Raw genomic sequence first — 23645 nt, forward strand, 5'->3', positions numbered from 1 at the left:
AAGATTACAGAGTTAACACCTTAAATTTTAAAAATATACAGTGTTCAACAAAATATTTCAAGACAGACAAAGAACCAGAAATGATGGTCCATCCAAAGGAACCAGGTAAAAATCCACAAACCCTCAACAAAAAGAAAAGACATTGCCAACCCAAAGACTTTAAAACAATGATTGTCAATATGTTCAAGGACATAAACAAAAGCAAAAACAAAAAGAAAGAACTAAGATATTGAGAAAGCAAACAATGAATGAACAATATGAGAATCTCAATAAAGAGACAGGAAGTTTTAAAAAAGGAAGTAAACAGAAATAGTGGAGTGGAAGATTGCAATAACTAAAATTAAATATTCCCAAGAGTGTTTAAACAACAGATTATAGATAGCAGAAGAAAGGACCAGTGATTTCAAAGACAAGTCCATTGAAATGTTTCAGACTGAGGACTAGAAAGAAAAAAGAATGACAAAAAATGAACAAAGCCTAAGATATCTGTAGGACACTATCAAGCATACTAGTATATACATTATGAAAATCCCAGAAAGGAAAAGAAAGAGAAGAGCAGAAGGAATATCTTAAAATTAATGTCAGGAAACTTCCCAAATTTAATGGAAGAAGGGAATATTCACAAATAAGAAGCCCAAGGAACCCTGAAAAGGAAGCGTACCATGTTTAAGCATGTAGTATACAAATTGTTGAATGCCAAGGACAAGAGGAGAGATCTGAAAGCATCAAGAGGAATGCAACATGCTAAGGACAAGGGATTCCCACCAAGATTAAAGACTGATTTGTCATAAAAACCATTCAAGCAAGACAGTGGGACAAAGTATTTTGGAGAAAACAATTGCCAATCAAGAATTTTATATCTGGCAAGACTGTCTTTCAAAAATAAGGAAGCACTAAAGATACTCAGAAGCACTAAAGATACTCAGAAGCTGAGGATTTCATCACCACTAAACCTGTCCTACAAGTAATGCTAAAGGGAATTCTTCAGACTGAAAAGCATGGACACTAGACAGTGGATTGAAGCAGCATAAAGAAATAGTCATATAGGTAATTATAAGTACCAGTACTATTGTGTTGTATTTTTGGTATGTAATTCCAGTTTTACTTCAAACAGGTTCTAAAATGCGAATGTATATAAAATTATGAAAAATTTATGGTTTTGAATAAACATAAAAATATAAAGTATAACAAGTACATCAAAACAGTAAGGGGATGGAGAGTTATAAGAATAGTTTATGTTTATGCCACCAAAATTAAGTTGGTATCAAACCAAATGTTATTGTAATAGATTAGGTTGTTAAATTTAACCTTCATGGTAAGCACAAAGAAAATATTTGAAGAATGTATACAGAAAGAAATGAGAAGGGTCTCACAATGTTATAATACAAAAATCAAACACATATAAAAGTAGGTGTTAATGGAAGAATTGATGGATGAAAAAAGATATGACTTACAATAACAAAATGGAAAAGGGGTAGAAGAAAGTTCTGCATTATCAGTTGTTACTTTAAATGTAAATGGATTAAATTCTCCAGTCAAAAGGCAGAGATTGGGAAAATGGATAAAAAAGCATGGCCCAGCTATGCTTAAATTCAAAGAAACAAGTAGTTTGAAGTACAAGTGTAGAAAAACATATACCATGCAAATAGTAGCCAAAAGAGATCTGGGGTACCCATATTATTATCAGATAAAATTGACTTTAAATAAAAGACATTTACAAGGCACAAAGAAGCTCACTATATTACTGATAAAGGAGTCATTTCAACAAGAAAACATAATGATATGAAGCAAATACTGTCAGATTTGAAGGGAAAAATAGACTGAAACAGTAAGAGAGCTCAATACACCACTTTCCATAACAAATCGAATATCTAGTGAGAAAACTAATAAGGAAATATAATACTTGAAAGATATTATAAACCAACTAGACCTGACAGACATATATGGAGCACTTCGCCCAAGAGCAGTAAAACGCACATTCTTCTCAAGTAAATATGGATTATTCCCCAGGATATATCATTTATTAGGTCACAAAAAAGTCTCAAATACCAAAATATTAAAACATACAAAGTATATTCTCTAATCACAATGGACTGAAGCTAGAAACCAATAAGTGAGGGAGAATTGGAAAATTCACAAATACATGGAAATTAAATAATGCAGTCATAAAACCAATGGGTCATGAAAGAAATTAGAAGATACCATGAAGCAAAACCAAAACACAACACACCCAAAATTAATTTGATGCAGCAAATGAAGTGATGAAAGGGCAATTATACCTTTAAATGTTTATATTAAAAAAAAGAAGAATGATCTCCAATCACAGACCTAATCTCACAATTGGAGGATCAAGGAAAAGTAGAGCAAATTTAACCCAAGGCATGCAGCAGTAGGAAAAAACAAAGATTAGACTGGAGATAAATGAAATTGAGAAAAAAATAGAATCAACAAAACTGAAAGTCAATTCTTTGAAAAGATCAATAAAATCAACAAATCTTAAGCTAGATGGACAGAGAAAAAGAAGGGACTCCAATAACTAAAATTAAAAATGAAAGGGAGTATATTACTACTTACCTCACAGAAATAAAAATAATTATCAAAGGATACTATGAACAGTTGTATGGCACAAATTATAAAACCTAGATAAAATGGGCAAATTCTTAAAAATACATACACCGACTCAAGAAATAGAAAATCTTAACAGACCAACATCAAGGAAAGGATTGAATCAGTAATCACAAACCTCCCAATAAAGAAACACCCAGGACCAGATAGTTTCACTGATGATTTTTACCAAACATGCCAAGAAGAATTCATATCAATCCTGCTCAAATCATCCAGAAAACTGAAGAACTACTTCCTAATTCATTCTATGAGATCAGTATCATCCTAATACCAAAGCCAGAGAAGGATTACTCAAGAAAAGAAAATTACAGAGCAATATATCATATTTATATGGAAACAAAAATCTTCAGCACAATACTAACAAACCAGATGCAGTAGTATATAGTGAAAGAATTATAAACCATGACCAAGTGAACTTTGTCTCGGGAATATAAAGGTGGTTCAACATAAGTAACAATTAATGTAATACACCCCATTAACAGAATGAAAAGAAACACATATGATTATCTCAATTGACACAAAAAAGGTATTTTACAAAATTGAGCACGACTTCTTGATAAATACACTTAGAAAACTAGGAATGGAAAGAAGCGTCCTCAACATGATAAAGGGTTTATGTGAAAAATCCACAGCCAACATCATAATCAATGGTGATAGCCTGAAAGCTTTCCCTCTAAGTATAAAGAACAAGACAAGAAGGCCCACTGTCACCACTATTAATCAACATTGTACTGGAAGTTATAGCCATTTTAATTAGGCATGAGAAATAGAAGGCATCCAAATTGGAAAGGAAGAAGTAAAGCTTTCTATGGCAGTTTGATATTATTTATTAATTCCAAAAGGAGATACTGATTATGTTTGTAAACTGGTCTCTTCCTCTGGGTGTGATAACCCTTTGACTATATTAGATTCAGCTGTGATGTCTGATTAAATTATGTTAAGATTAGCACTTTGATTAAACCACACCATTAGAGTGTGACTCAGCATTGAATCCCAGCCCCGTCTATGGGCTGATAAAACAGACTCTCACACAGAAATAGACACACAGGAGAAGAACACAGAGAAAGAGAGACAGCTCATTAGACATGACAGAGGCCCCAGGAAGAGAGATGAGCCTGATAGTCTACAACTGACCTTGTGAAGAGAACAGAGCTGCTGAGCCTGGAAAGAAATGAGCCTCAGGGAAAGATGAGCCTTATGCCAGCCTATACTGAGATCCGAAGAAGCTGGTGCCATGGAGCCATAAGAGGAAGAAGGAAGGCTGAAGCCTTGCAGGGATTACCTGCCCTCTTGCTCAACATATGGCAAATGACTTTGGCTGAGAAATTGCCTCTTATGGTACCTTGAGTTGGATTCTTTAGGGCCTTGTGACTGTAAGATTCTACCCCAAATAAATACTCTTTATAAAAACCAACAGACTTCTGATACTTTGCATCAGCACTCCTTTGGCTAACTAATATACTTTCCCTAATAACAAATTACATGATCCAAAATAGAGAAAATCCTGAAAAGTCCACAACAATATCAACAAGTATAAATCAGTAGTGCTACTATATAGTAGTAAGGAACAATCTGAAGAGAAAATCAAGAAAAAAGTCAATTTACAATAGCACCTAAATGATAAATATCTAGGAATAAATTTAATCAAGTATGTAATAGACTTTTACATGAGAAACTACAAAACGTTGCTGAAAGGAATCAAAGATGACCTAAAGAAATTTAAGGACATTTTGTGTTTATAGATTCAAAGTCTAAATATTAAGATGCCAGTTCTACCCAAAGTAATTTACAGGTTTAATGGAATCCCAATGAAAATTCCAGTAGTGTTCTTTGCAGAAATGGAAAAGCCAATCATCAAATTTACATGGAAGATTAATGATCCCTGAATAGCCAAAAACATTTGAAAAAGACCAAAATTGGAGGACTCATACTTCCAAAATTTAAAATTTATTTCAAGTTGCCATTATCAAAACAGCATGGTACCAGGACAGGGAGAGACATATAAACCAATGAATGGAACTGAGAGTCCAGGGGAAAAAAACACCTTACTTCTAAGGCCATGTGATTTTTGACAAGGGTACCAAATTCAGTAGAAAGAATAGTCTTTCCAAAAATGGTGCTGGGAAAACTGGTTATCCTTATGCAAAAGAATTACAGTGGATCCCTAACTCACACCATACACAAAAACTAAATTCAAAATGGATCAAAGACATATATAAAAGAACTAATACTAAAATACTCCAGAAAAACATAAGGAAGCATCTTCAGGACTTTGTGTTAGGCAATGATTTCTTAGACTTTATACCATAAGCATGAGATAAACAGAAAAATAGATAAAAGGAACTTCTTCAAAATTGAAAACATATGTGCATCAAATGACTTCAACATGAAAGTAAAAGGACAACCTACAGAATATGTATTAATCAAGATTCTCTAGGAAAACAGAACTGACAGAGTTATCTGTAAATATTGTGATTTTATAAAATTGTTTTACATGACTATTGGTATGCACAAGTCCAAATTCCATACGGCAGGCTGCAAGCCAGGAACTCTGATGGATGTCCTTGATGAATTCCCCAACGGAAGCTGGCTGGCTGAAGTAGAGATTGAAATTCTCCCTTTAAGGCCTTCAACTGACTGGATGAGATGTCTCTCATTGATGAAGGTAATCTCCTCAGTTGACTACAGATGTAATCAGCCATAGATGCAAGCAACCTGTGATGCTATAAGTCCAAAAATTGTCCTCACAGTAACAATTAGGCCGGTGCTTACTTGACTGAACAAGCACCATTACCCAGCCAAATTGACACATGAACCTAACCATCCCAGTATGGGAGAAAATATTTGGAAATCACATATGTAATGAAGGATTAGTATTCAGAATAAATAAATCCTACAACTCAATAACAAAAATACATACAGCACAAAATTTTTAAGTGGGTGAAAGACTTGAATAGACACTTCTCAAAAATAGATATACAAATGGCACATGAAAAGATGTTCAACATCATTATCCATTAGTGAAATGCAAATCTAAACTAATATGAGATACCACTTCGCACACACTAGAATGTTTACTATTTTTTAAAAAGGAAAATAGCAAGTGTTGAAGAGAATGTTGAGAAATACGAGCACTTCTTCTTTATTGGTGAGAATGTAAAATATTGCACCTTCTTTGGAAAACAGTTTGGCAGTTTCTCAAAAAGTTAAAAATAGAATTAGCATAAGACTTAGCAATCCCACTTTGGATACATACCCCAAATAATTGAAAGCAGGGAATTGAATAGATACATACACACTGATGTTCATAGTAGAAGTATTCACAATTGCCAAAAGATGTAAGCAGCCCAAATGTCCAGCAACCAATGAATGGATAACCAAAAGGTGATATATATTTAAAACGGAAAATTATTGAGTCGTAGAAAGAATGCAGTTCTGATACATGTGATAACATGGATTAACCTTGAAGACATCATGTGGAGTAAAATAAGTCAGACATCAACAACTAGAATTTTGCATGATCTTGATGATATAAAATAATAAGGATAAGCAAATTCACAGAATCAGAAACTAGAATATGGGTTACCAGAGACTGGGTTGGGGTCAGGGAATGGGGAGTTAATGCTCAATTGGTACAGAATTTCTATTTTGGGTGATGATAAAATTTTGGCAATGAATGGTGATAATGGTAGCACAACACTGTAAATGTAATTAACACCAGTGAATTATATATTTTAATGTGGTGAAAGGGGGGAATTTTGGTTATATATATATATGTCTAGAATAAAATTTTAAAATAAAAAACCCATAGACTTTTACAACACAGTGAATCCTAATGGAAATTGTGGACTGTGTTTAAGTTGTAATTATAATTACATTGCTTTATCAACTGTAACAAAGTTACCAAACTAATGGAAATTGTTAATGATAGAAAAACCTGAGTGATGGTATATATACAAGATTTTTCTGTAAACCTACAATTTCTCTAATAAATAAAAGTTGTGAATGCTATGCAGATTTACAAAACGGGAGGGAGAAGTGACTGACTGTGTTAGGGAGTTGCAGTTTTTATAAATTTGTAAGAAAAGATGTCAGCTGAGAATGTAAAGTGTGAGAAAAGATATGAATGAGGTGACAGAGTTTGACAGAACAGCAAGTACAAAGGTCCTGTGGCAGGAGTAGGCCAGTGGCTTGAATAACAGCAAATGAAGTGGGTGAAAAGTAGAGATGATATCAGAGAGCAAATGAAGGCCAAGGTGAGACACAAGTCATGTTGATTACTAGAAGCCACTGTGAAAACTTTTTCTCTTAAGGTATAGGGTTTTGAGTAGGAATGTGATATAGTCTGACTTATATTTTCAATATTCTGGTCACAGTGTTGTGGATATACCAAAGAAAGGCAAGTATGGATCCTAAGAGAACAATTAGGTTGCTGTTACAGTAATCTAGGTGATTTAGTTTGCTAAAGACTGGTGGGAGTAACGTACCAGAAATGTATTGGCTTTCATAATCGAAATTTATTATGTTAAAAGCTTAAAGTTCTAAGGCCATGAATGTGTCTAAATCAAGACATCATCAAGACATACTTTCTCACCAAGTCGCAGCTGTGAGCAATCAGGCAAATGGCAGGGCAAAATGCCAGTCTTTCCCTTCTCATCTGGACCTGTGGCTTTTCTCTCTCCTGGGCTCATCAACTTCTAGAGGCCTCTGTCCATCTCTTCCACTTTTTCTCTCTGTTGCTTTTAGTCCTGCATTTATAAAAGACATCAGTAAGAAGATTAAGACCCACCCTGGGTCTTGCAGTCTAATCAAAGACCCCTAACAGAAGTGATCTAATCAAAAGGCCCTACCTACAATGGGTTTACAGGCACAGGAATGAATCTGCTTTAAGAACAGGATTTCCTGAGGTCCACAAAAACTCAAACTAGTATACCAGGCAAAAGATGACAATGGCTTGGTCTAAGGAGACAGCAATGGATATGGTGAGAAGTGAACATGTTCTGTATATATTTTGATAATAGACTGAAGACATGTTGCTGAGGAATTATAGGTGGGATATTAAAGAAAGATATACAATTAGTAGTATGACAAAGTTTTTGACATAGAGTTGAATGGTGTTGTCATTCCAGAGATGGGGAAGATTGCAAGAACAATTTGGGGGAAAGAGCAGGGGTTCAGTCATGAACATGATAATTTTGAGATGCACATTAGATATCTTTGTAGAGATGTAAATCTAGATATCTTTTCACTTAATAATGTTAAGAAGGGGCACTGTATTCTAGTTTACCTGGGGAGTGGGGAGGATAACTTTTCCCAGAGAAGCTATCTAGGCTGAGACCTTGGAAGGTACACTCAAGAGAGAAGGACCAAAGACTCTATTTTTACTTAAAAAAACAAAAACAAAAACACCTGTTTCCTCACCTACTACAGTATTGATACATACATAGTAGACACTCTATAAAGAATAAAGACTTGGCTACTGAATAAATGGAGACATGATTGATGAGGAGTTAAATGAATGCCAGTTTGATACTCATAACAACTATATTGAATTATTATGCCAAGTTGACAGAAAAGGAAAGTGAGGCTTAGTGAGATTAAATGAATTGTTCAAGGATACATGGTTAAGAGCCTTTGTCTTACTCTACTTGTGGATTTAGCCAATGTTTTATATTATTAAGTGAGGGAATGGGAAAGGGGGAGAAAAACTGTTCCAGACAGAGAGAACAACATATGCAAAGTTGGGGGACTGTAGCAGTTTGCATTATTTATGAATTTCAAAAATAGATATTGAATTATGTTTGTAAACTGGTCTATTCCTTGGGGTATATTAGATTGTATTAAATTCAGAGGTTTCACTTTTACTTGATTAAATAGTGATTAAGACTTTGATTGGGCCACATCAATAGGAGGTTGAGTACCCACCTGCTTGGTGGGTGGGAACTCACAGAGAAAAGGACATGGAAGAGGAGTTAGTTAGTAGAGTTTTAATGCTGGAGCCCTGGGAAGTAAATACACAGAGAAGCAGACATGTGAGGAAAAAGGGAAGGCTCTATTAGACATGGTAGAGGCCCTGGAAAGAGAGAGAAGCCATTCATCTGATAGTCCACAGCTGGCGTTGTGGAGAGAGCAGAGCAGCTGAGCCCAGAGAGAAACATGCCCTGGGAGAGAGATGAGACTTATCCCAGCCTACAGCTGATACTGGAAGAAGCTGGGACCATGGAGCCTTTACAGGAAGAGGAAGGCTGGACCTTTGCAGATGTTGGTAGCCATCTTGCTCCAACATGTGCCAACAGACTTTGGTGAGGAAGTAACTTATCCTTTATGGCCTTGTGACTGTAAGCTTCTACCCCAAATAAATACCCTTTATAAATGGCAACAGAGTTCTGGTACTTTGCATCAGCACCCCTTTGGTTGACTAATAGAGGGACCGAAGGAGCATGACAGCTTCATGAGATCTGCAAGCAGCAATAGAGTAGTGGAACAATTATCTTTGATAGTACTTAATAGTTTTAAAAGGTATTTTATCATAGGCGTTCCTAACAAAATCTTTGAGGTAAGGAAATGTTTTTGTCATCACTATTCAATTAGTAAGGAAATAGGCTTAAAAGTTTAAATTTGCAATTCTTGTCAAAATGAACTAAGGCTTGAACTCAGATTTCTTTCACCAAAACTTAAGATAATTTTAAAAAAATTTCTGACTATTTTAAAACATTGGTGTATCTATTTATAAGGTGAGGACATATACATGGGAATACATATAATTTGATATTTTAAATACATGGGATTTGGAAAATAATTTACAAGATAGAGTGTTCTAGAAGATGATGAAAGCTGTCTTTCATTGAGCAGTTATGATGCCAGACACTGATAGGCTCTTGACTTTTGTTTACTAAATTTAATCTCACAAGAGTTGATAAGGAGATTCTATTATCTCAGTTTTAGAGAGAAGGAACTGACAAAAACCAAAGCAACTTATTGGGGATCATCAAACAGGTAAAAGTTGCAGAGTCAAGGAATGAACCAAGGCAGAAATCGGAGTTTGCACCCCTAGCAGCTCAGTCAAGAGCTATACTACCTGGGCAGTACTCCACTTTTTAATTTTTCTAATACACTCTAAAACATTCAAGGATAAAATTAATAGCTCTGAGAGTGTTCTGATGAGTGAGAGATTATTTTCTGAGTTATAACAATGTGTGGATTGGTGCTCTCCGATTCTGTACCGGTTTTCACCCTAGCTTTGCTCATGCTTTTATCACAGTTTAAGACAGCAGATGGCTCTCTTGAGTTTTCTTTCGCTTACCTCTATCTGTAAACAACTAAACAGCATTTTTGAGAGGTAAGAGGAAAATCGCGGGGATTAAACTAAAAGACCTTAATTATTCACATGCTGCCCCTACCCCCCAGCTCCCGGAAAAGAGGAATAGAAATGAGTGCTTGAGATTTGTAAAATTCACAGTATGAATAGACAGCCTGAGACAGACGGGTCTGCTGTTCTAGGCGCTGAGTCTGGGATCAGAAAGCATCAAGCAAGAAAAGCAGAGAGTTTATCTCGGTTATCAAAAAGCTGAAAGGCTTTGTGCTCCAGGTGTGTTATTAATGTCAGTGGAAGCTGTGAGGATTAATTTCCTTTGCACCTTGAAAAAAAATAAGGCGGAAAACTGCTTTTAAGGGAAGAGAGTATCAGATCCTCACAGCCAGCGCTCCTCATATTGAGAGGAACTTGCTTTGCCTGGAAGAGCTGGAGCTCCGGCGGGATCCCTGTCCGCGGTGCTGAAACACAGACTCATCTGGGGCTTATTGAACAAAGAAGGGAGGGGTCCGAAGAAGCCAAAACCAGACATCTCTAATTATTCAAGGAATGCTGGAAAGATTGCAGTATAAGAAATTGTCTGGAAAGAAAACAAATAATACAGCTATAATAACAAGAAGCTTGATCTCGCTCTTTCAGTTTAATGTAGTTGGGAAATATAAAGATTAAAATAAGCCCCTTTAAAAGCAAACTAGGTTATTTTGGTTGAGGGAATTGTACTAGATTTAACCACTACATTCAAAATTTTGCTTCTTTGGAAAAAAAATCTACAAAAGCTCTAGGTAAATCTGCTTGCCTTAATTTTAAAATGATTATGAAATTCCAATATAGAATTTCAAATGACCTGTCTTCAATAATGGAAGCCAGGAGTAGCCACTTTTTATGTTCAGTGGGAGGTAGTTCAGTGAATTAAAAAAAAAATCAGTTGTGCTTTAATTGCCCTTCTATTAATATTAGTTTTATCTAGCTCTCTGTAGATGGCCTCTCTTTTAAAGCAGGGACATGACAACACAGAATAAATACTCACTAGAAATGGAAAAAGAAAGATATATGAAGTAGAAATAAAGTGATAAAGGTAGAGAAATATACTTAGCATGCACCTTTTCCTGATTTTTACTATATCATTGGTGGTTAGGGATTGCATATTCCTTTTAATATTTGTGGTATTTTGAAGATGTGTCTAGCATGGCAAGATGGCAGAAATCAACTGACAATAATACATTATTTAATATTAAATATGATATATGTGATCCTAAGGCAAATGGTGGCTGCACTGGACACAAATCTACACAGTCCGTTTAGATTAAATTCTCTTCCCAAAAGGATGCTTGCTGGTAAATATGGAGTAAATGCAGTGAATAGCTGTTGAGTAGTAATTGCTTACATGGAGAGATTGTGGATAAATTCTTTAAATCAGGTATCTACCCTCCCTGTAATCAAGCCTTAGTTCTACTTCTCCTGCTTGCTTGCGGGTTTTTGTAGTACAAGTACCTATTCTTGAGACAAGGAGAAAGTTTATGTTGGTTCAGAACTGCTCCCAGAGCTGCCAGTGTAGCTCTAAAGCAGTTACTGAAGAAATGATTTTTACAAGTCTTTCGATCAGTAAATAAGTCTTCTTCCTTCTGTCCTTCACACTGGATTGTGAAGTCTAGTTTTCTCACTTGTCTTTACCTTCCTGGGATGATAACCAAAACAGTGGGAAAAGTAAGAAGGCACAAGCAAGAGCTGCACTTGGTTTTGCCACTGGAGGTGTATCCTAGAAACCAGATCTGTATTCAACCAAGCATGAAGTGTTTCTCTCTCAACCTCCTGTTCTCCACTGCTCTCCATGCCCTTTCTTCCTCTTGGACCTACATATTTTCTGCTATCTGAGACAGAGCACTGTCCAGACACAGACGAAATCAAGGCGGGGGAGGAAGTGGCTGTGTTTGAATTTCAGACACAGTTCATCTGGCTTTGCTCCCTGACAAAGCTGCTCTCCAAGGGAAATAGAAACACTCAGGGATGCCAAAAGAGTCTGTTGTTGAAATACCGTGACCCTCCACCCTGAATATTCCTACAGTGACTTTTTCAATATTCTCTTGGGCATTACATCCTATCCAGCTGCTGTTTCGCAGCAGTTACAGCTACTGTCATCTACTCCTCCAACTGCTAGAGAGCAAAATTAGGAAGGGTCTTTCTATACCACCTTGTCACATTCTCTCCTTTCCCCCTTCCCTTCTTTTTTTCTGCGTGTCACCATTTCAAAACGACAAGCCTGCCCTTCCTAGTACCAGAAGGGAGAGTCCAGCAAGTTTGGGTGGACGAGGTGCGGAGCAGAGGCGCCTCCCCCCTCAGGACACACTCTCCTCCCTCCCAGCCTCCCTTCTTCCCCCTCCTCTTTCTCCGGTTGGGGGGGGGGGGGGACTTTGGTACTGAAGAGATTACCCGGTAGGGCGGAAACCACCTCACCCGCCAACCGCAGCCTAGAGTTTTTGTGGAACAGGAGCCACCTTAAGATCCAGACGCTCCAGCTAAGCCACCGAAGCCTCGGAAACCAGCGCGTTTCCTCTAAGAAAAAGCGCCCCGATATTCAATTCCACCTTCTTTGGCTTAGCCTCTTGGCACCCCCAGCCCCTTGCAACCCATTTAGCCTTTTCAAAAATTTAAATCGATATTATATACATTCTTTTTTCTTTTTGAAGAGAGACATGGGAGAGGGACTAAGTGAGGGGATAGAGTAGGATGGGAATGGAGAGCTGTGATTAGAGATCTCCGGGAAGAAGATTGCTCTCTCCAGAAGCTGATTTCCAAAGCACTTGACAATCACTGGCAGAAAGCAAGAGCAGGCAGCGACCGCGGCGGTGAAACCCGCCGTTGGGCACCTAGAGGCCGGCGGACGAGAGGAGACACTGCCGGGACCTCCCCTCCATCCTGCGCCCAGGATACAAGGTTGCCGGCTCGACTCCTCGCCGGGAGGCGTGCAGAGCAAGAAGGCAGCACCAGCGGCTGTGGCGACCCCCCCCCCCCCACCTCCGGGAGGGCTCCAGTGGCGCGTGGTGACTGGAGGCACCCGCAGCGGCGGCCCCACTCCCGGCTCCCGGACGCCACCGGTGGCGGTGGACGCGACCTCGGTCTCCCCAGCTTCACCCTGCTGCGTCCCGGGCGCATTTGCGCGCCTGGCCCTGCGCTCCAAGGAGAGGGCGATGGGTCCCAGTGGGGACTGAACTCCCCTACCCGTCTCCCGAACCCCTCCGGCCTTTCCCCACTCTGCTTCCCCGAGGGCGTGCTGCGGTCAGTGCCCTTCCCTCTCCCGTCCCCCAGCGCCCCTTCTCCTGTCCCGGGCCACCATGGCTGCAGCCATCGCCAGCGGCTTGATCCGCCAGAAGCGGCAGGCGCGGGAGCAGCACTGGGACCGGCCGTCTGCCAGCAGGAGGCGGAGCAGCCCCAGCAAGAACCGCGGGCTTTGCAACGGCAACCTGGTGGATATCTTCTCCAAAGTGCGCATCTTTGGCCTCAAGAAGCGCAGGTTGCGGCGCCAAGGTCTGTGGGGATCACAGTTGGGAGGTGCGCCCTCGGATCTCTCCCATCTCCCCACCTGGAGCCTCTTCGGCTCCGTTCCCTCCCTTTTTCTCCTCTGCCCATCCCTCTTCCCTTCCAGGTCTCCCCTCAGAGCGCTCTGAGCGCCTACTGCAGGGAGCTGGGACCTGCTCTCAGGCAACCTGTAGCCACTGAAAACTCAACCCCGCCAGGACCTGGCAAGTTGGCCCTCTCCTCGCTCCCTGGCTCTTGCTCTCTGAGTATCATGCGGGATGGGTCCTAGGACGTCTCTTTCTACTCGGAGGGTCTGGGCTTCCCCTGAGAATAGTCTTAGCCGAGGTTGCTGCCTGACCGTGGGATCCTGGCAGAGAATCTCCCTTTGCTGCGCCCGGGCTGGTTTCCAGCTGTCAGGAATTTCTGTTCCTTTGGCCTTTCCAGGTCTCCTGGAAACCTCCTTAGCTCCCAGACCTTGGCGAGGTGCTTTGCTCCCTACCCTGGGCTGGTGTAAGTAGAATTGAGTAGAGGCAATGTTTGCGAGATTTTCCAGAAAGCTGGTTAGTTGGCAGCATTGAGAACTCTGAAGCCCCCCAGTTAAATTTTGTGATTGGAGGGGGAGAAGGAACTGTGAGTAAAGAAGAATGAGTCCTACCTAAATGGGCGCTTGGTGATGTATATATTCCTAATCTGTGTCAGTTTTAATGGAAAGACTAATGAATTACCTGAGGCAAAACAAGCAGTTACTACATAAAGACGATTAGAATAGTAGCCTTACTCTACACGGTTTTGAAGAAACAACTAGTGCCCAGCATGACCTTCTTTTGCTGCTTTTAAAATGTCAGAGTCTGAGAAGAAAACACCCTCAGGAGAAGGAGCCCAGAGGCTTTTGTTCCTCTGTCTGCTTGTCTCCACATCCAGTTGCTAGGAGTGGTTGTTTGGGGAGCCAGTGGGGTGTTCTGTGCTTGCTTTTCATAACCAAGTGGGTTTGGCAGGAAACATCGAAGAATGTATTTATTTTAATAGGAGTATATATTTGCCCAGCACATTATATTCTCGGTACCCAGCTGTGTTTGTTTTAAATTCTCTGTTGTTTCAAAGACAGGGAGAGAAAGAAGCATATGCTGCACGTGTATATCTATGTGAATGTGTGTGTGGGGGGGACATATTTACAAATTTATAAGCAAAGTTTTAATAGTTGTTTTTGAAAATGGCTAAAGCTAAAAAAAATTTTTTTAAAAGTACACATCACAATTAGAAATTGGGTGTTACTTGCTCTCGGAATCAAGCTTAAATTGACTTAAATTGTTTGCATCTCATCTAATTTCCTCAGACTATTTTTTAGAATACAGTTTTCACCAGGTAGAGCTCCAAATTTGCCATATACTTAAAGTAATAAATATATTACCAACTAAATAAGTTTATTTTCATGTTAATAATGATAAAATGTGTTCTGTGTATATTTTAAATATATCACCAATAGATTATTTTATAATTAATGGCAATAAATATCTATGTCATATTGGTGGTGAACGAGGGTTTGCTTTATACTTCTGAATTTTAAGATGGGTGCATACTTTTCTCCAGATAGATAAAAATATATGAGCTCTCCAAATAGTCTATTTCTCCATTTTAAATCCTGACTGCTCCCTTAGTATTCATGAGTCCAAAATGATACTCAAGCCCCCTTGTTCTGTAAGAAAGCATATACTTGAAGTCACTTTAGCTACCTTAGGATTTTTAGAACAGACGAGAAGACAGGTTAGAAGGTAATTCCATCACGGTCTTTTCTTCTATACCCCTTACTAGAAATATATTCTTTAGTGAGAACAAACTATAGGTGTATCTCTCAAATATCAAACAGAAAATAATTCATTACAATTACTCATTTTAAACAAAACAAATATTAACACTTTATAGCATATAAATTATATATTTATATATAAGTATGATTCTATATTTGAATGTATAAATATATATATTTCCATAATTATTTGTTTATTTAAATACTCTTTTTGGAGAATGTTTTTGAGCATATTTACCTTTTCCTCAGATACTCACACTTTGCATAAGAAGTTCTCCCTGGTAAAATTTTACAGTTGGATTAATTTAAAAATATAACTTTAAAATATGACAGTTTTATATATCCTTAAATTTGAAAATTGTTGCTTTGACAAATAGTTATTGAATCCTTACAATATGTCAGGCCCTATTCCAAGTGTTAGATACAGAGCAGTAAATAGAACAAATGAAATGCCTTCCATCATGGAGCTAACAAACATGGGGTAGAAAGCCTTGATGTATGTAAAGGGGCACATTAGTAAGATATTAGAAAATTCAAAAACCTATAAAGCAAGTGAAGAGATGGCTGAAATAGAGAATGGTGATTTGAGGGTGATGAGGAGAGGGATCTTGTTACATCAAGCAATCAGGATGGCCACCTTGAGGTCTTTAGGTGAAAGTATAAGATCTGAGAAGGGTGCTAGTGCTTCGAGACCAGTTGGAAGGAGCAATCAATGAGTAGGTGAAAAGATCCCGAGATGGGTAAAATCTTAGCCTATTGGGAAACTTTACATACACTGTCAAATAGAATACATTTTCAACATATTTGCAAACTGAATAAAGAACAACTCCACTTTTTGTGTTTTGGAGAAGGGTAATGTGTATATTTTTTTTAAGTTTTTTTTTCTTTTTAACACTCTTTTTTTTAAGTTGCAATTTATTTAATGTAAAGAGTATATCTGATATTTACCTATGCACTTTGAGTTGGAGCCCTAACCCTTACTGCCACCTGTCCCCACCCCACAGAAGAGTGTTTTTTAACAATTTGCAACGTAGCTCTTAGTGGTAAGGGGTGCACTATGACTCTATCCCACCTTCCCAGCTTCATCTACCTCTACCCTTCCCTACGCTACACTCCATAGACTCCAGCCACCATTCAGTGTTCTACCAATTATGAACCTTTCTTTGTTTTACACTGTGCTATAATTTTTTCCGCATTTCCATAAGAACCTGTTGAAATTAACACCAACTTTTAAAGCTTGGGGTAATGCCGTCTCCTCTGAGAAATCTTCCCTCATTGTTTTGAATTAAAAAATAATACTACTGTGAGATTTTATACCTCATTATGGTATTTATATCTGATAACTAACTTGGTACGCATTTTCAACGGTTGTAGTTACGTTGTAGTTAAGTTGTAGTTCTGCACTGTCATAGGATCTCCAAATTGGATACAGTGTTTGCCATGCCCTGGGAAATCAGTTACTGCCACTGAATTGAAGTGAAATAAGGAAAATTGGTAGGCCTAAGCTAAAAAACTTTCTTTAAACAACAATGCTCTACCTAGACCATTCTAGAAGTAAAGGTACTTCTCAAATTTTTATATATTTTTACTGTCTGTAAATATTTTCATCTGATTTATCCCTTTTTAGAGAGATTAGAGGGTCATTGCATATTTTGAGTTACTCATAAAAATTAAAGATGATAGCCAGCCTCATTTTAGAGCTTGATTAATTTATGACAATAGAATATCCGTTAATTTAGCTAAAGAATGAGGAAAATGGCAATAAGCAGTTTGCAAATAGTTTTATTATTTGAAATTTTAACAAAAAATGGAAACTAAAGTGGAAACTATGTACAATGATTTCTAATGAATATTTTATCCTAAATGTATTACATTGTTATTACGTAGTTTAAACCAAAAAGAATCTTGATGACTTGGAAGATAATCTTTCAAAATCTTTGTTATCACTAATGCAGTTGGTTCCTGATTTATTAGAATTACTGATTTTAAGTAAAACAAATATTAACACTTTATGGCATATAAATTATATATTGATATAACCATGACTCTATATTTGTATATATGAGTATACACATTTTAATAATTATTTGATTATTTAAAAACTCTTTTAGGGAGTGTTCTTTTTGAGTACTTTGATTGCCTTTTTGACTTCTATCACAGGATCCATGATATTATGTGTCATGTATGTTTCATCAGATTTGGGCAGATTTCTTACTAACACATTATACCTAAAATAAATTATAGGGTGTCATAGAAAACAGGAAATGAAAAATTAGCTCCTTAAAATTTGTTCTCAGGTTACGTTCTAATATAAAAAGCAAAAATTATGTACATATATAAACAAAGCTGCTTTCTCTGTGAGTGAAACCATCAGTTATCCTGAGAAAAAGAAAATGCACCTTCCTTCTTATAAGGTAATATGTAAGGAAAGGATTGTCTATCCTCTCAGAACATAATAAAAAAATAACCCATATAAAAATACCACTCTTCTCTGTGCTGCTGTCTGAGTGCCACTACCATGTGAAAAATAGAAAGACTACTTCCTCATTTTGGCTGTTCAGATCAAAATAAAACCAGAAAACATTTTCCTCCAAAGTATTACCCTTCCTTTCTTTTGCTGGTTGATTTAAGTTTTCTAAGACCATTACTGTGGGAAGTTTCTCAGTTATCTTTTGATAATACTTGTTGCTAATTTTCTGATAATCAGAGAAATAATGTTATTTGATAGTTTTATTAATGTTAAATAAAACTATATTGTTTCTCAATGGAAATGTCTAATTTTTAACAAGGAATATTTTTGTCAAATGCAGTTTCTAAGAAAGAGATCTTATAGAAGCAATATTGAATTGGTAACTGAAACTGTTAAGACAAAAATATTTCATACCTTGTATGCTTATGTATTTTTTCTGTGGATTAATTGTTATGATTTCCACATTCTATCAACTCCTGACAATGGCTAATACCACAGTGATGCAATAAGCTTAGTGCACAATAACATGGTAGGTTAAATAAGATGGAAGATGGTTTCTTTGGTTTGAGAAATTCATAGAGTTTTAGTATGCTGAGAAAAAGTCAATACTACATTGTTAACTACCTACTGAAAAAACCCTTCAGCATTTCCTAGTATAAGATTTCAGAGGCACCAATATTTCTCCCACTTCCCCCAAATGGAGCTAACATTATCAAGTACAAGTTTCACTTTATATTTCAAATTGGTAGAATTATTACTATAATTGTTGCACATTTAGTCCCAAATTTCTATCATTAAGTTAGTAATTCCATTATATATAGTGTTATTCTGAGAATAATTATTTTCAAACCAGACATGAATCTTCCCCTCTCTTCAATGTAAAATTATATCTTCTAATGTATATTATTTACTTTAAAATATGACAGAGATTTAGAGGGAAAGTAGATGAAATATTTTTCAATCTGATTTAAAAGTTTAGTTCTGGAATTCTAGGTTTCTTTCTAATTGTATTCTACAATAATTCCTCCCCAAATGATGAGAAACTTCAGTCAAAATGGACAATGGTATTTAGATAATACAAAATGAATAATTTTGTAAGTGCTGTAATTTTAGCACTCAAGGGCTAAAAGTGAAAAACGCCATAAAATTCAAACATGTAAGAGGCCATTTTAGTGGAGTTAATGAAATTTATAGCTAATCATACTATGTTGGCATGGCTAGAAAACTTTTAATTTAGTTATTTTATTTATAATGATCCCAAGGTTCATTTTAAGAAATTCACACCACTGTTTACTGGGGATGAAAGAATAGCAGTAAGGAGCCATGGTAGGAATCTAGACATATTTTAACTATTTTATGATAGTTACTGCCTTTTCATTCAGGGAAGTGTCCTCTTTTAATAAAGCTATTTAACTTTTGTTTTGGTAAAATATGTGTTTCACTCTTTGCCTTATAGTTCCTTGGTATCAGATTTAATAGTGATCTATATGGAATGACCATGTGGGACAAACACGTAAAAGCTAGGGTCTCACCAGTGCCTGATGCATAACTGATATCAACAGGTACTTGTTGAGTGAATGGAACACCCTGTATTTCTGAGGCTATACATGTAGCAGTGACATAGACTTAAATTGAGATCAATTCACATAGCTATGGATACAGTGGGTCTAACAACTACCTACATGACACACTCTGTCTTAGGCAATTGTGCTGTTGAGTAATATTTAATCCTTGCAGCAACACTGTGTGGTAGATATATTAATATTATCCATCCATTTTACAAATTTGGAAACTTAACATAAAACTTAAAAATAGTGTAGCTGGGATTTTAAAAACCTGGGTTGCTAGTCTGTCTCCAGACTCCCTGTTCTTAACCAATGATAATTATTAATTTTCACACATTTTACATTCCTTATACAAATTAATTGAGGCTCATTACCATTACAGCATAGGAAACTGAGGCTCAGAAAGTTTGTGTTTTACCAACAGGTTTATACCTAGCTAATGATGCAGCCAGAATTCAAAGACATGTCTGTATAGCCTGAAATCCTCTAGCCTCCCTCCCTACTTTGTATTCTTTCAGTTCTTTATGACATTGTAAACTCCTCATTAATGGAAGTCATGCTACTTCAGGGCATATAGTATATGAGCAGCAGACAAATCTGTTAATTAGATGAGTGTAATAGTGTATCAGTAACATTTTAAAATTGTGGATGTTTGTTATGTTTGCTCTGATGTAGATACTGGCTTCCAGGTATTGATGGAGTTGACAAAAAGAATAAGCACCATATTTTACAAAGCCATTTTTGACATTGGAATGTAACTTTGGTTTTCAACAGTTAGTGGATGTGACATATGTTGGTATTATCTCCTTAATAAATTGCAACTTTGGCCTGAAATTCTGAAAAGGATTGATTTGGAGTGTTTTGATTAGTATGTAATGAATTTTCATGTTAACCCTTCATTAAGTTTTCCTTAATTTTCCTAGACGATATATTTAGACATTTCTTATTTCTAATAAGATGCTTTTGATTATTTTCCTTATTGACCTTGTTGTAGGTGATAAGCTGAAGCAAACCATCAAGGTTATAGGATCACAAATTAATCATGAAAATTACAGACTGCTAGAAATCTAGATATTGTGCAAGTTGTATTTGCTGCTTTTGAATTCGTAAACACACGGATTCATGGATCTTTCTAATGAGTTCTTAGACATTTTTCTTAATGCTGATACTAGAAAAACAACAGAATGTAGTCAAGTCTAAGTTGTTCATAAATTGCGTTATACACTTATTGAGCTTGCTCACCATGATTATATAAATCTGGGATTGGCTTACAAATCTAGTTATGTGTTATTTGGAGATTCGTTTTGAATGTTGTTATCTGGCTCTCATTTTCTTGTTACTTTATTTATGTGATAAAATTGACTGGTTAATTAAACCATCTACCTACTTCATACCTGTACCTATGTAGCTGATTTGAACTGGAGAAAATCACACAGTCCCACGGAATGGTCTAACTTTAAATTCACGGTCAATAACCTCAGGTGGACACAGTATATTTTAAAAAATACATTTCCACTCAACTAGATAATATTTCTTACCTTATTTCTCTTCAAACCTCTTACACCTCCTTCCCCATCTTGAGTCTCAGCTATGTTTTACGTTCTATTTCTCTGAGAAACTAGATAACCAGAGAGAAATTTTCACATACCCCACAATTGCTTTTACCAGTCTATATTCAGATCTATGCACATACTCCTCTTTTCCTATTGAACTTGTGGATGGACTATTTTTTTTCTCTCCCCTTCCTCCCTATCTTCCCATCCAGTTGTCTGCTCTCTGTGTCCATTCACTGTGTTCTTCTGTGTCCTTTTGTTTCTTGTCAGTGGCACCAGGTATCTGTCTCTTTTTGTTGCATCATCTTGCTGTGTCAGCTCTACGTGGGTGCGGTGTCACTCCTGGGCAGGCTGCATTTTTTGTAGTGGGTGGCTCTCCTTACGGGATGCACTCCTTGTGCATGGGGCTCCCCTACATGGGGGACACCCCTGTATGGCACAGCACTCCTTGCACGCATCAGCGCTGCACGTGGGCCAGCTCACCACATAGGTCAGGAGGCCCTGGGTTTGAACCTTGGACCTCCCATGTGGTAGGCAGATGCTCTATCCATTGAGCCAAATCTGCTTCCCTGGATGCACTCTTGATGTTCCTATGTTAGGTCAAGACCTTCTCAAATTGAGCAATAAATCTCTCTTTTTCTCAGGGACATAAATTGAATAATTCTCTCTCTTCTGCATCATAAAATGTCTACATTCTACAGTATTAGTCTCATCAGCATAGACATATACCATCTTAAAAAGAAGAACCCACTTTTGGCCATGTATTTCTCTCCAACTATTGAGCCAATTGTCTTTTTACAACAAAATTCCTTGAAAGAGAAATCTCCAATTCCTCTCTACTCATTCTCTCTTAAACCTTTTCCAATCAGGTTTTTGTCCCCACCAATCATTGCAGACTTGATTATGCTTCACATACAAGTAGGGTCTCTGGCTCTGCCTCAACTTTTCCATTTTGGTCCAATGGTGGGGGCACCAGATCAATAAGCTGTCAGGGTCACCAATGACCTGCAGATTTTCCAACTGAAGCATCTATTATCAGTCCTTATCCTATCTGGACATTATTTTTGCACTCAAATCTTCACAATGTTTCTATTTTTTAAACTATAATGTGGGTAAAGTTAACATCAAAATACTTTTAATGCATCATTTCCTCCACCTAAATCCTTCAAGTGATCATCCTTTCACAGTTATGATATATCTGGTTTTCTAATTGAGTAGTGTTAATGAGTTAACCATTGCCATCTTGTGACATGTTTGACTACTGCCAAGTGCTATGACTCAGGTACAACTGGAAGGCAATGCTCACTTTTCCTTACTTGGCACAACTGTTCCTCTCATCACACTGAATTGTGTTGAATCTGAGTGATTTGTCTCCATGAAATAAGTTGAAAGGATTGTTTTTCTAAGTGTCAGTCTTTTAATTTTTGGCTTTAATTCCAAAAAATTTTTAAGTAGTCACTATTTTTCAAACTCCTTAATTGCTAGCATGGCCAATAATAAGTGATGAATTAAATATTGGTTAATTTTCTCAATGCCAACCATAATTCGACTAAGCAGTATATAGAAAGAAATAGTGATAAATGTAGGACTATTTGACATCAGGTATTTTCTGCATGTAGAAAGTTTTTGGCTTGATCTATTTGCTTCATATCATTATATCTGAGGGTTTCAAGTAGTGCTAATATGTTATGTATTTATCTATTAATATAGATGCATAAATATGAGCTCTGGTGCCAAAGCTTGCTCTTTTTTTGTTTTGTTTTTAATACCCTGTTAGAATGTGAAGAACTTCTGGTTGGTTTTAGAAATGGTGAAGATTGCCAGTTGGTGCATAGGAATAGATTCATAAAGTTTTATCTCCTCTTGTTAGATTCTCCTGGGGTGTTATGTAACTCTGGTTCAGTAGCTACTACGTAAAGATGGGTATCTTTTCTCAGGAAGCTTGAATGCTTAATGGTTTGTTTGTTTGTTTCAGAATCCAACAATTCTCTCCATTTTCTAAAGGATGGTTGGGATCCCATTGCTTAATGTATTTTTATTCCACCACATGCCTCATTTTATCTCTTTAAGTTCTGTAAATAATTCCTGCCTAGCCTTGGGTACTTTATGCCCTTCAAATATTTGTTCATGGCTTTTGTATTCTCCTTACCATTTGGCCAAGTTATAATTGTTTAACTTTTAAAATCTTTCTGCATAAGTAAATGCCACCCGCTCCTCAATCATTTCTGTGGCTTAGATTGTGCAATAATTACCTCATCTTTATTCTAGCATGTGAGATGACTTCTGTTTTCATGAAAAAAATAAAACTACTCATGCTGGGACAAAATTTGATGTATAGAAGACTGAATGCAACTGCTGGCCCCCTTCTCTCCGAGAGTGGGGTCTGGCTTGAATGGAGTGAAGAGGAAATAGGACAAGTTTATGCAAGGGGGATGTAATCAGTTGGCTTTGTGCCTGACAAATTAAAGAAGGTGGAGGAAAAGTAATCAAACATGTTCCCTGTATCTATGGCTTCATATACCACATCCCTCTTAATTCTCCAGGACAGTAAGTGGTATTATTCTCATTTTCGCTGATGATGGGAAATGAAGTAATCTTTCGAGTATACATACTTAGCAGAGGAAGTATCTGAACCCAGGTCGGACTAATACAAGGTGCACATGTTTAGAATAAACTCAGTCCTACTAAAAGGATCCTAAATAATAATAAAATTCAACATGAGATTCCTGCAATTTTCTGGATTCGTTCCTGGGATGAGCAAGAATTTTGGTACCAGTTTTGCCTCTGTTTGTTCCTAAAGGTC

The 23645-nt window shown here is 37.1% G+C and overlaps 1 protein-coding gene across 5 annotated transcripts in view; it reads left to right on the top strand.

The window, feature by feature from the left end:
* Positions 1-23645, top strand: part of FGF14 (fibroblast growth factor 14) — a 721002-nt gene that overhangs the window by 484285 nt on the left and 213072 nt on the right. Inside the window, exons 1-2 of one of the 5 annotated variants that reach the window (XM_071208216.1) lie at positions 13301-13459; positions 13578-13674. The exons of 1 other annotated variant lie outside the window; for it this stretch is intronic. Coding sequence is in view for 3 of the 4 variants with exons in the window: in XM_071208214.1 (XP_071064315.1) it covers positions 13729-13960 (232 nt within the window). In the remaining variant the exon portion in view is untranslated. 3 more of the 5 variants (XM_004458400.5, XM_071208215.1, XM_071208214.1) reach the window with 3 other exon arrangements.

Source organism: Dasypus novemcinctus, chromosome 15 (genome assembly GCF_030445035.2).
Source record: "Dasypus novemcinctus isolate mDasNov1 chromosome 15, mDasNov1.1.hap2, whole genome shotgun sequence".
Classification (NCBI taxonomy): Eukaryota; Metazoa; Chordata; class Mammalia; order Cingulata; family Dasypodidae; genus Dasypus; species Dasypus novemcinctus.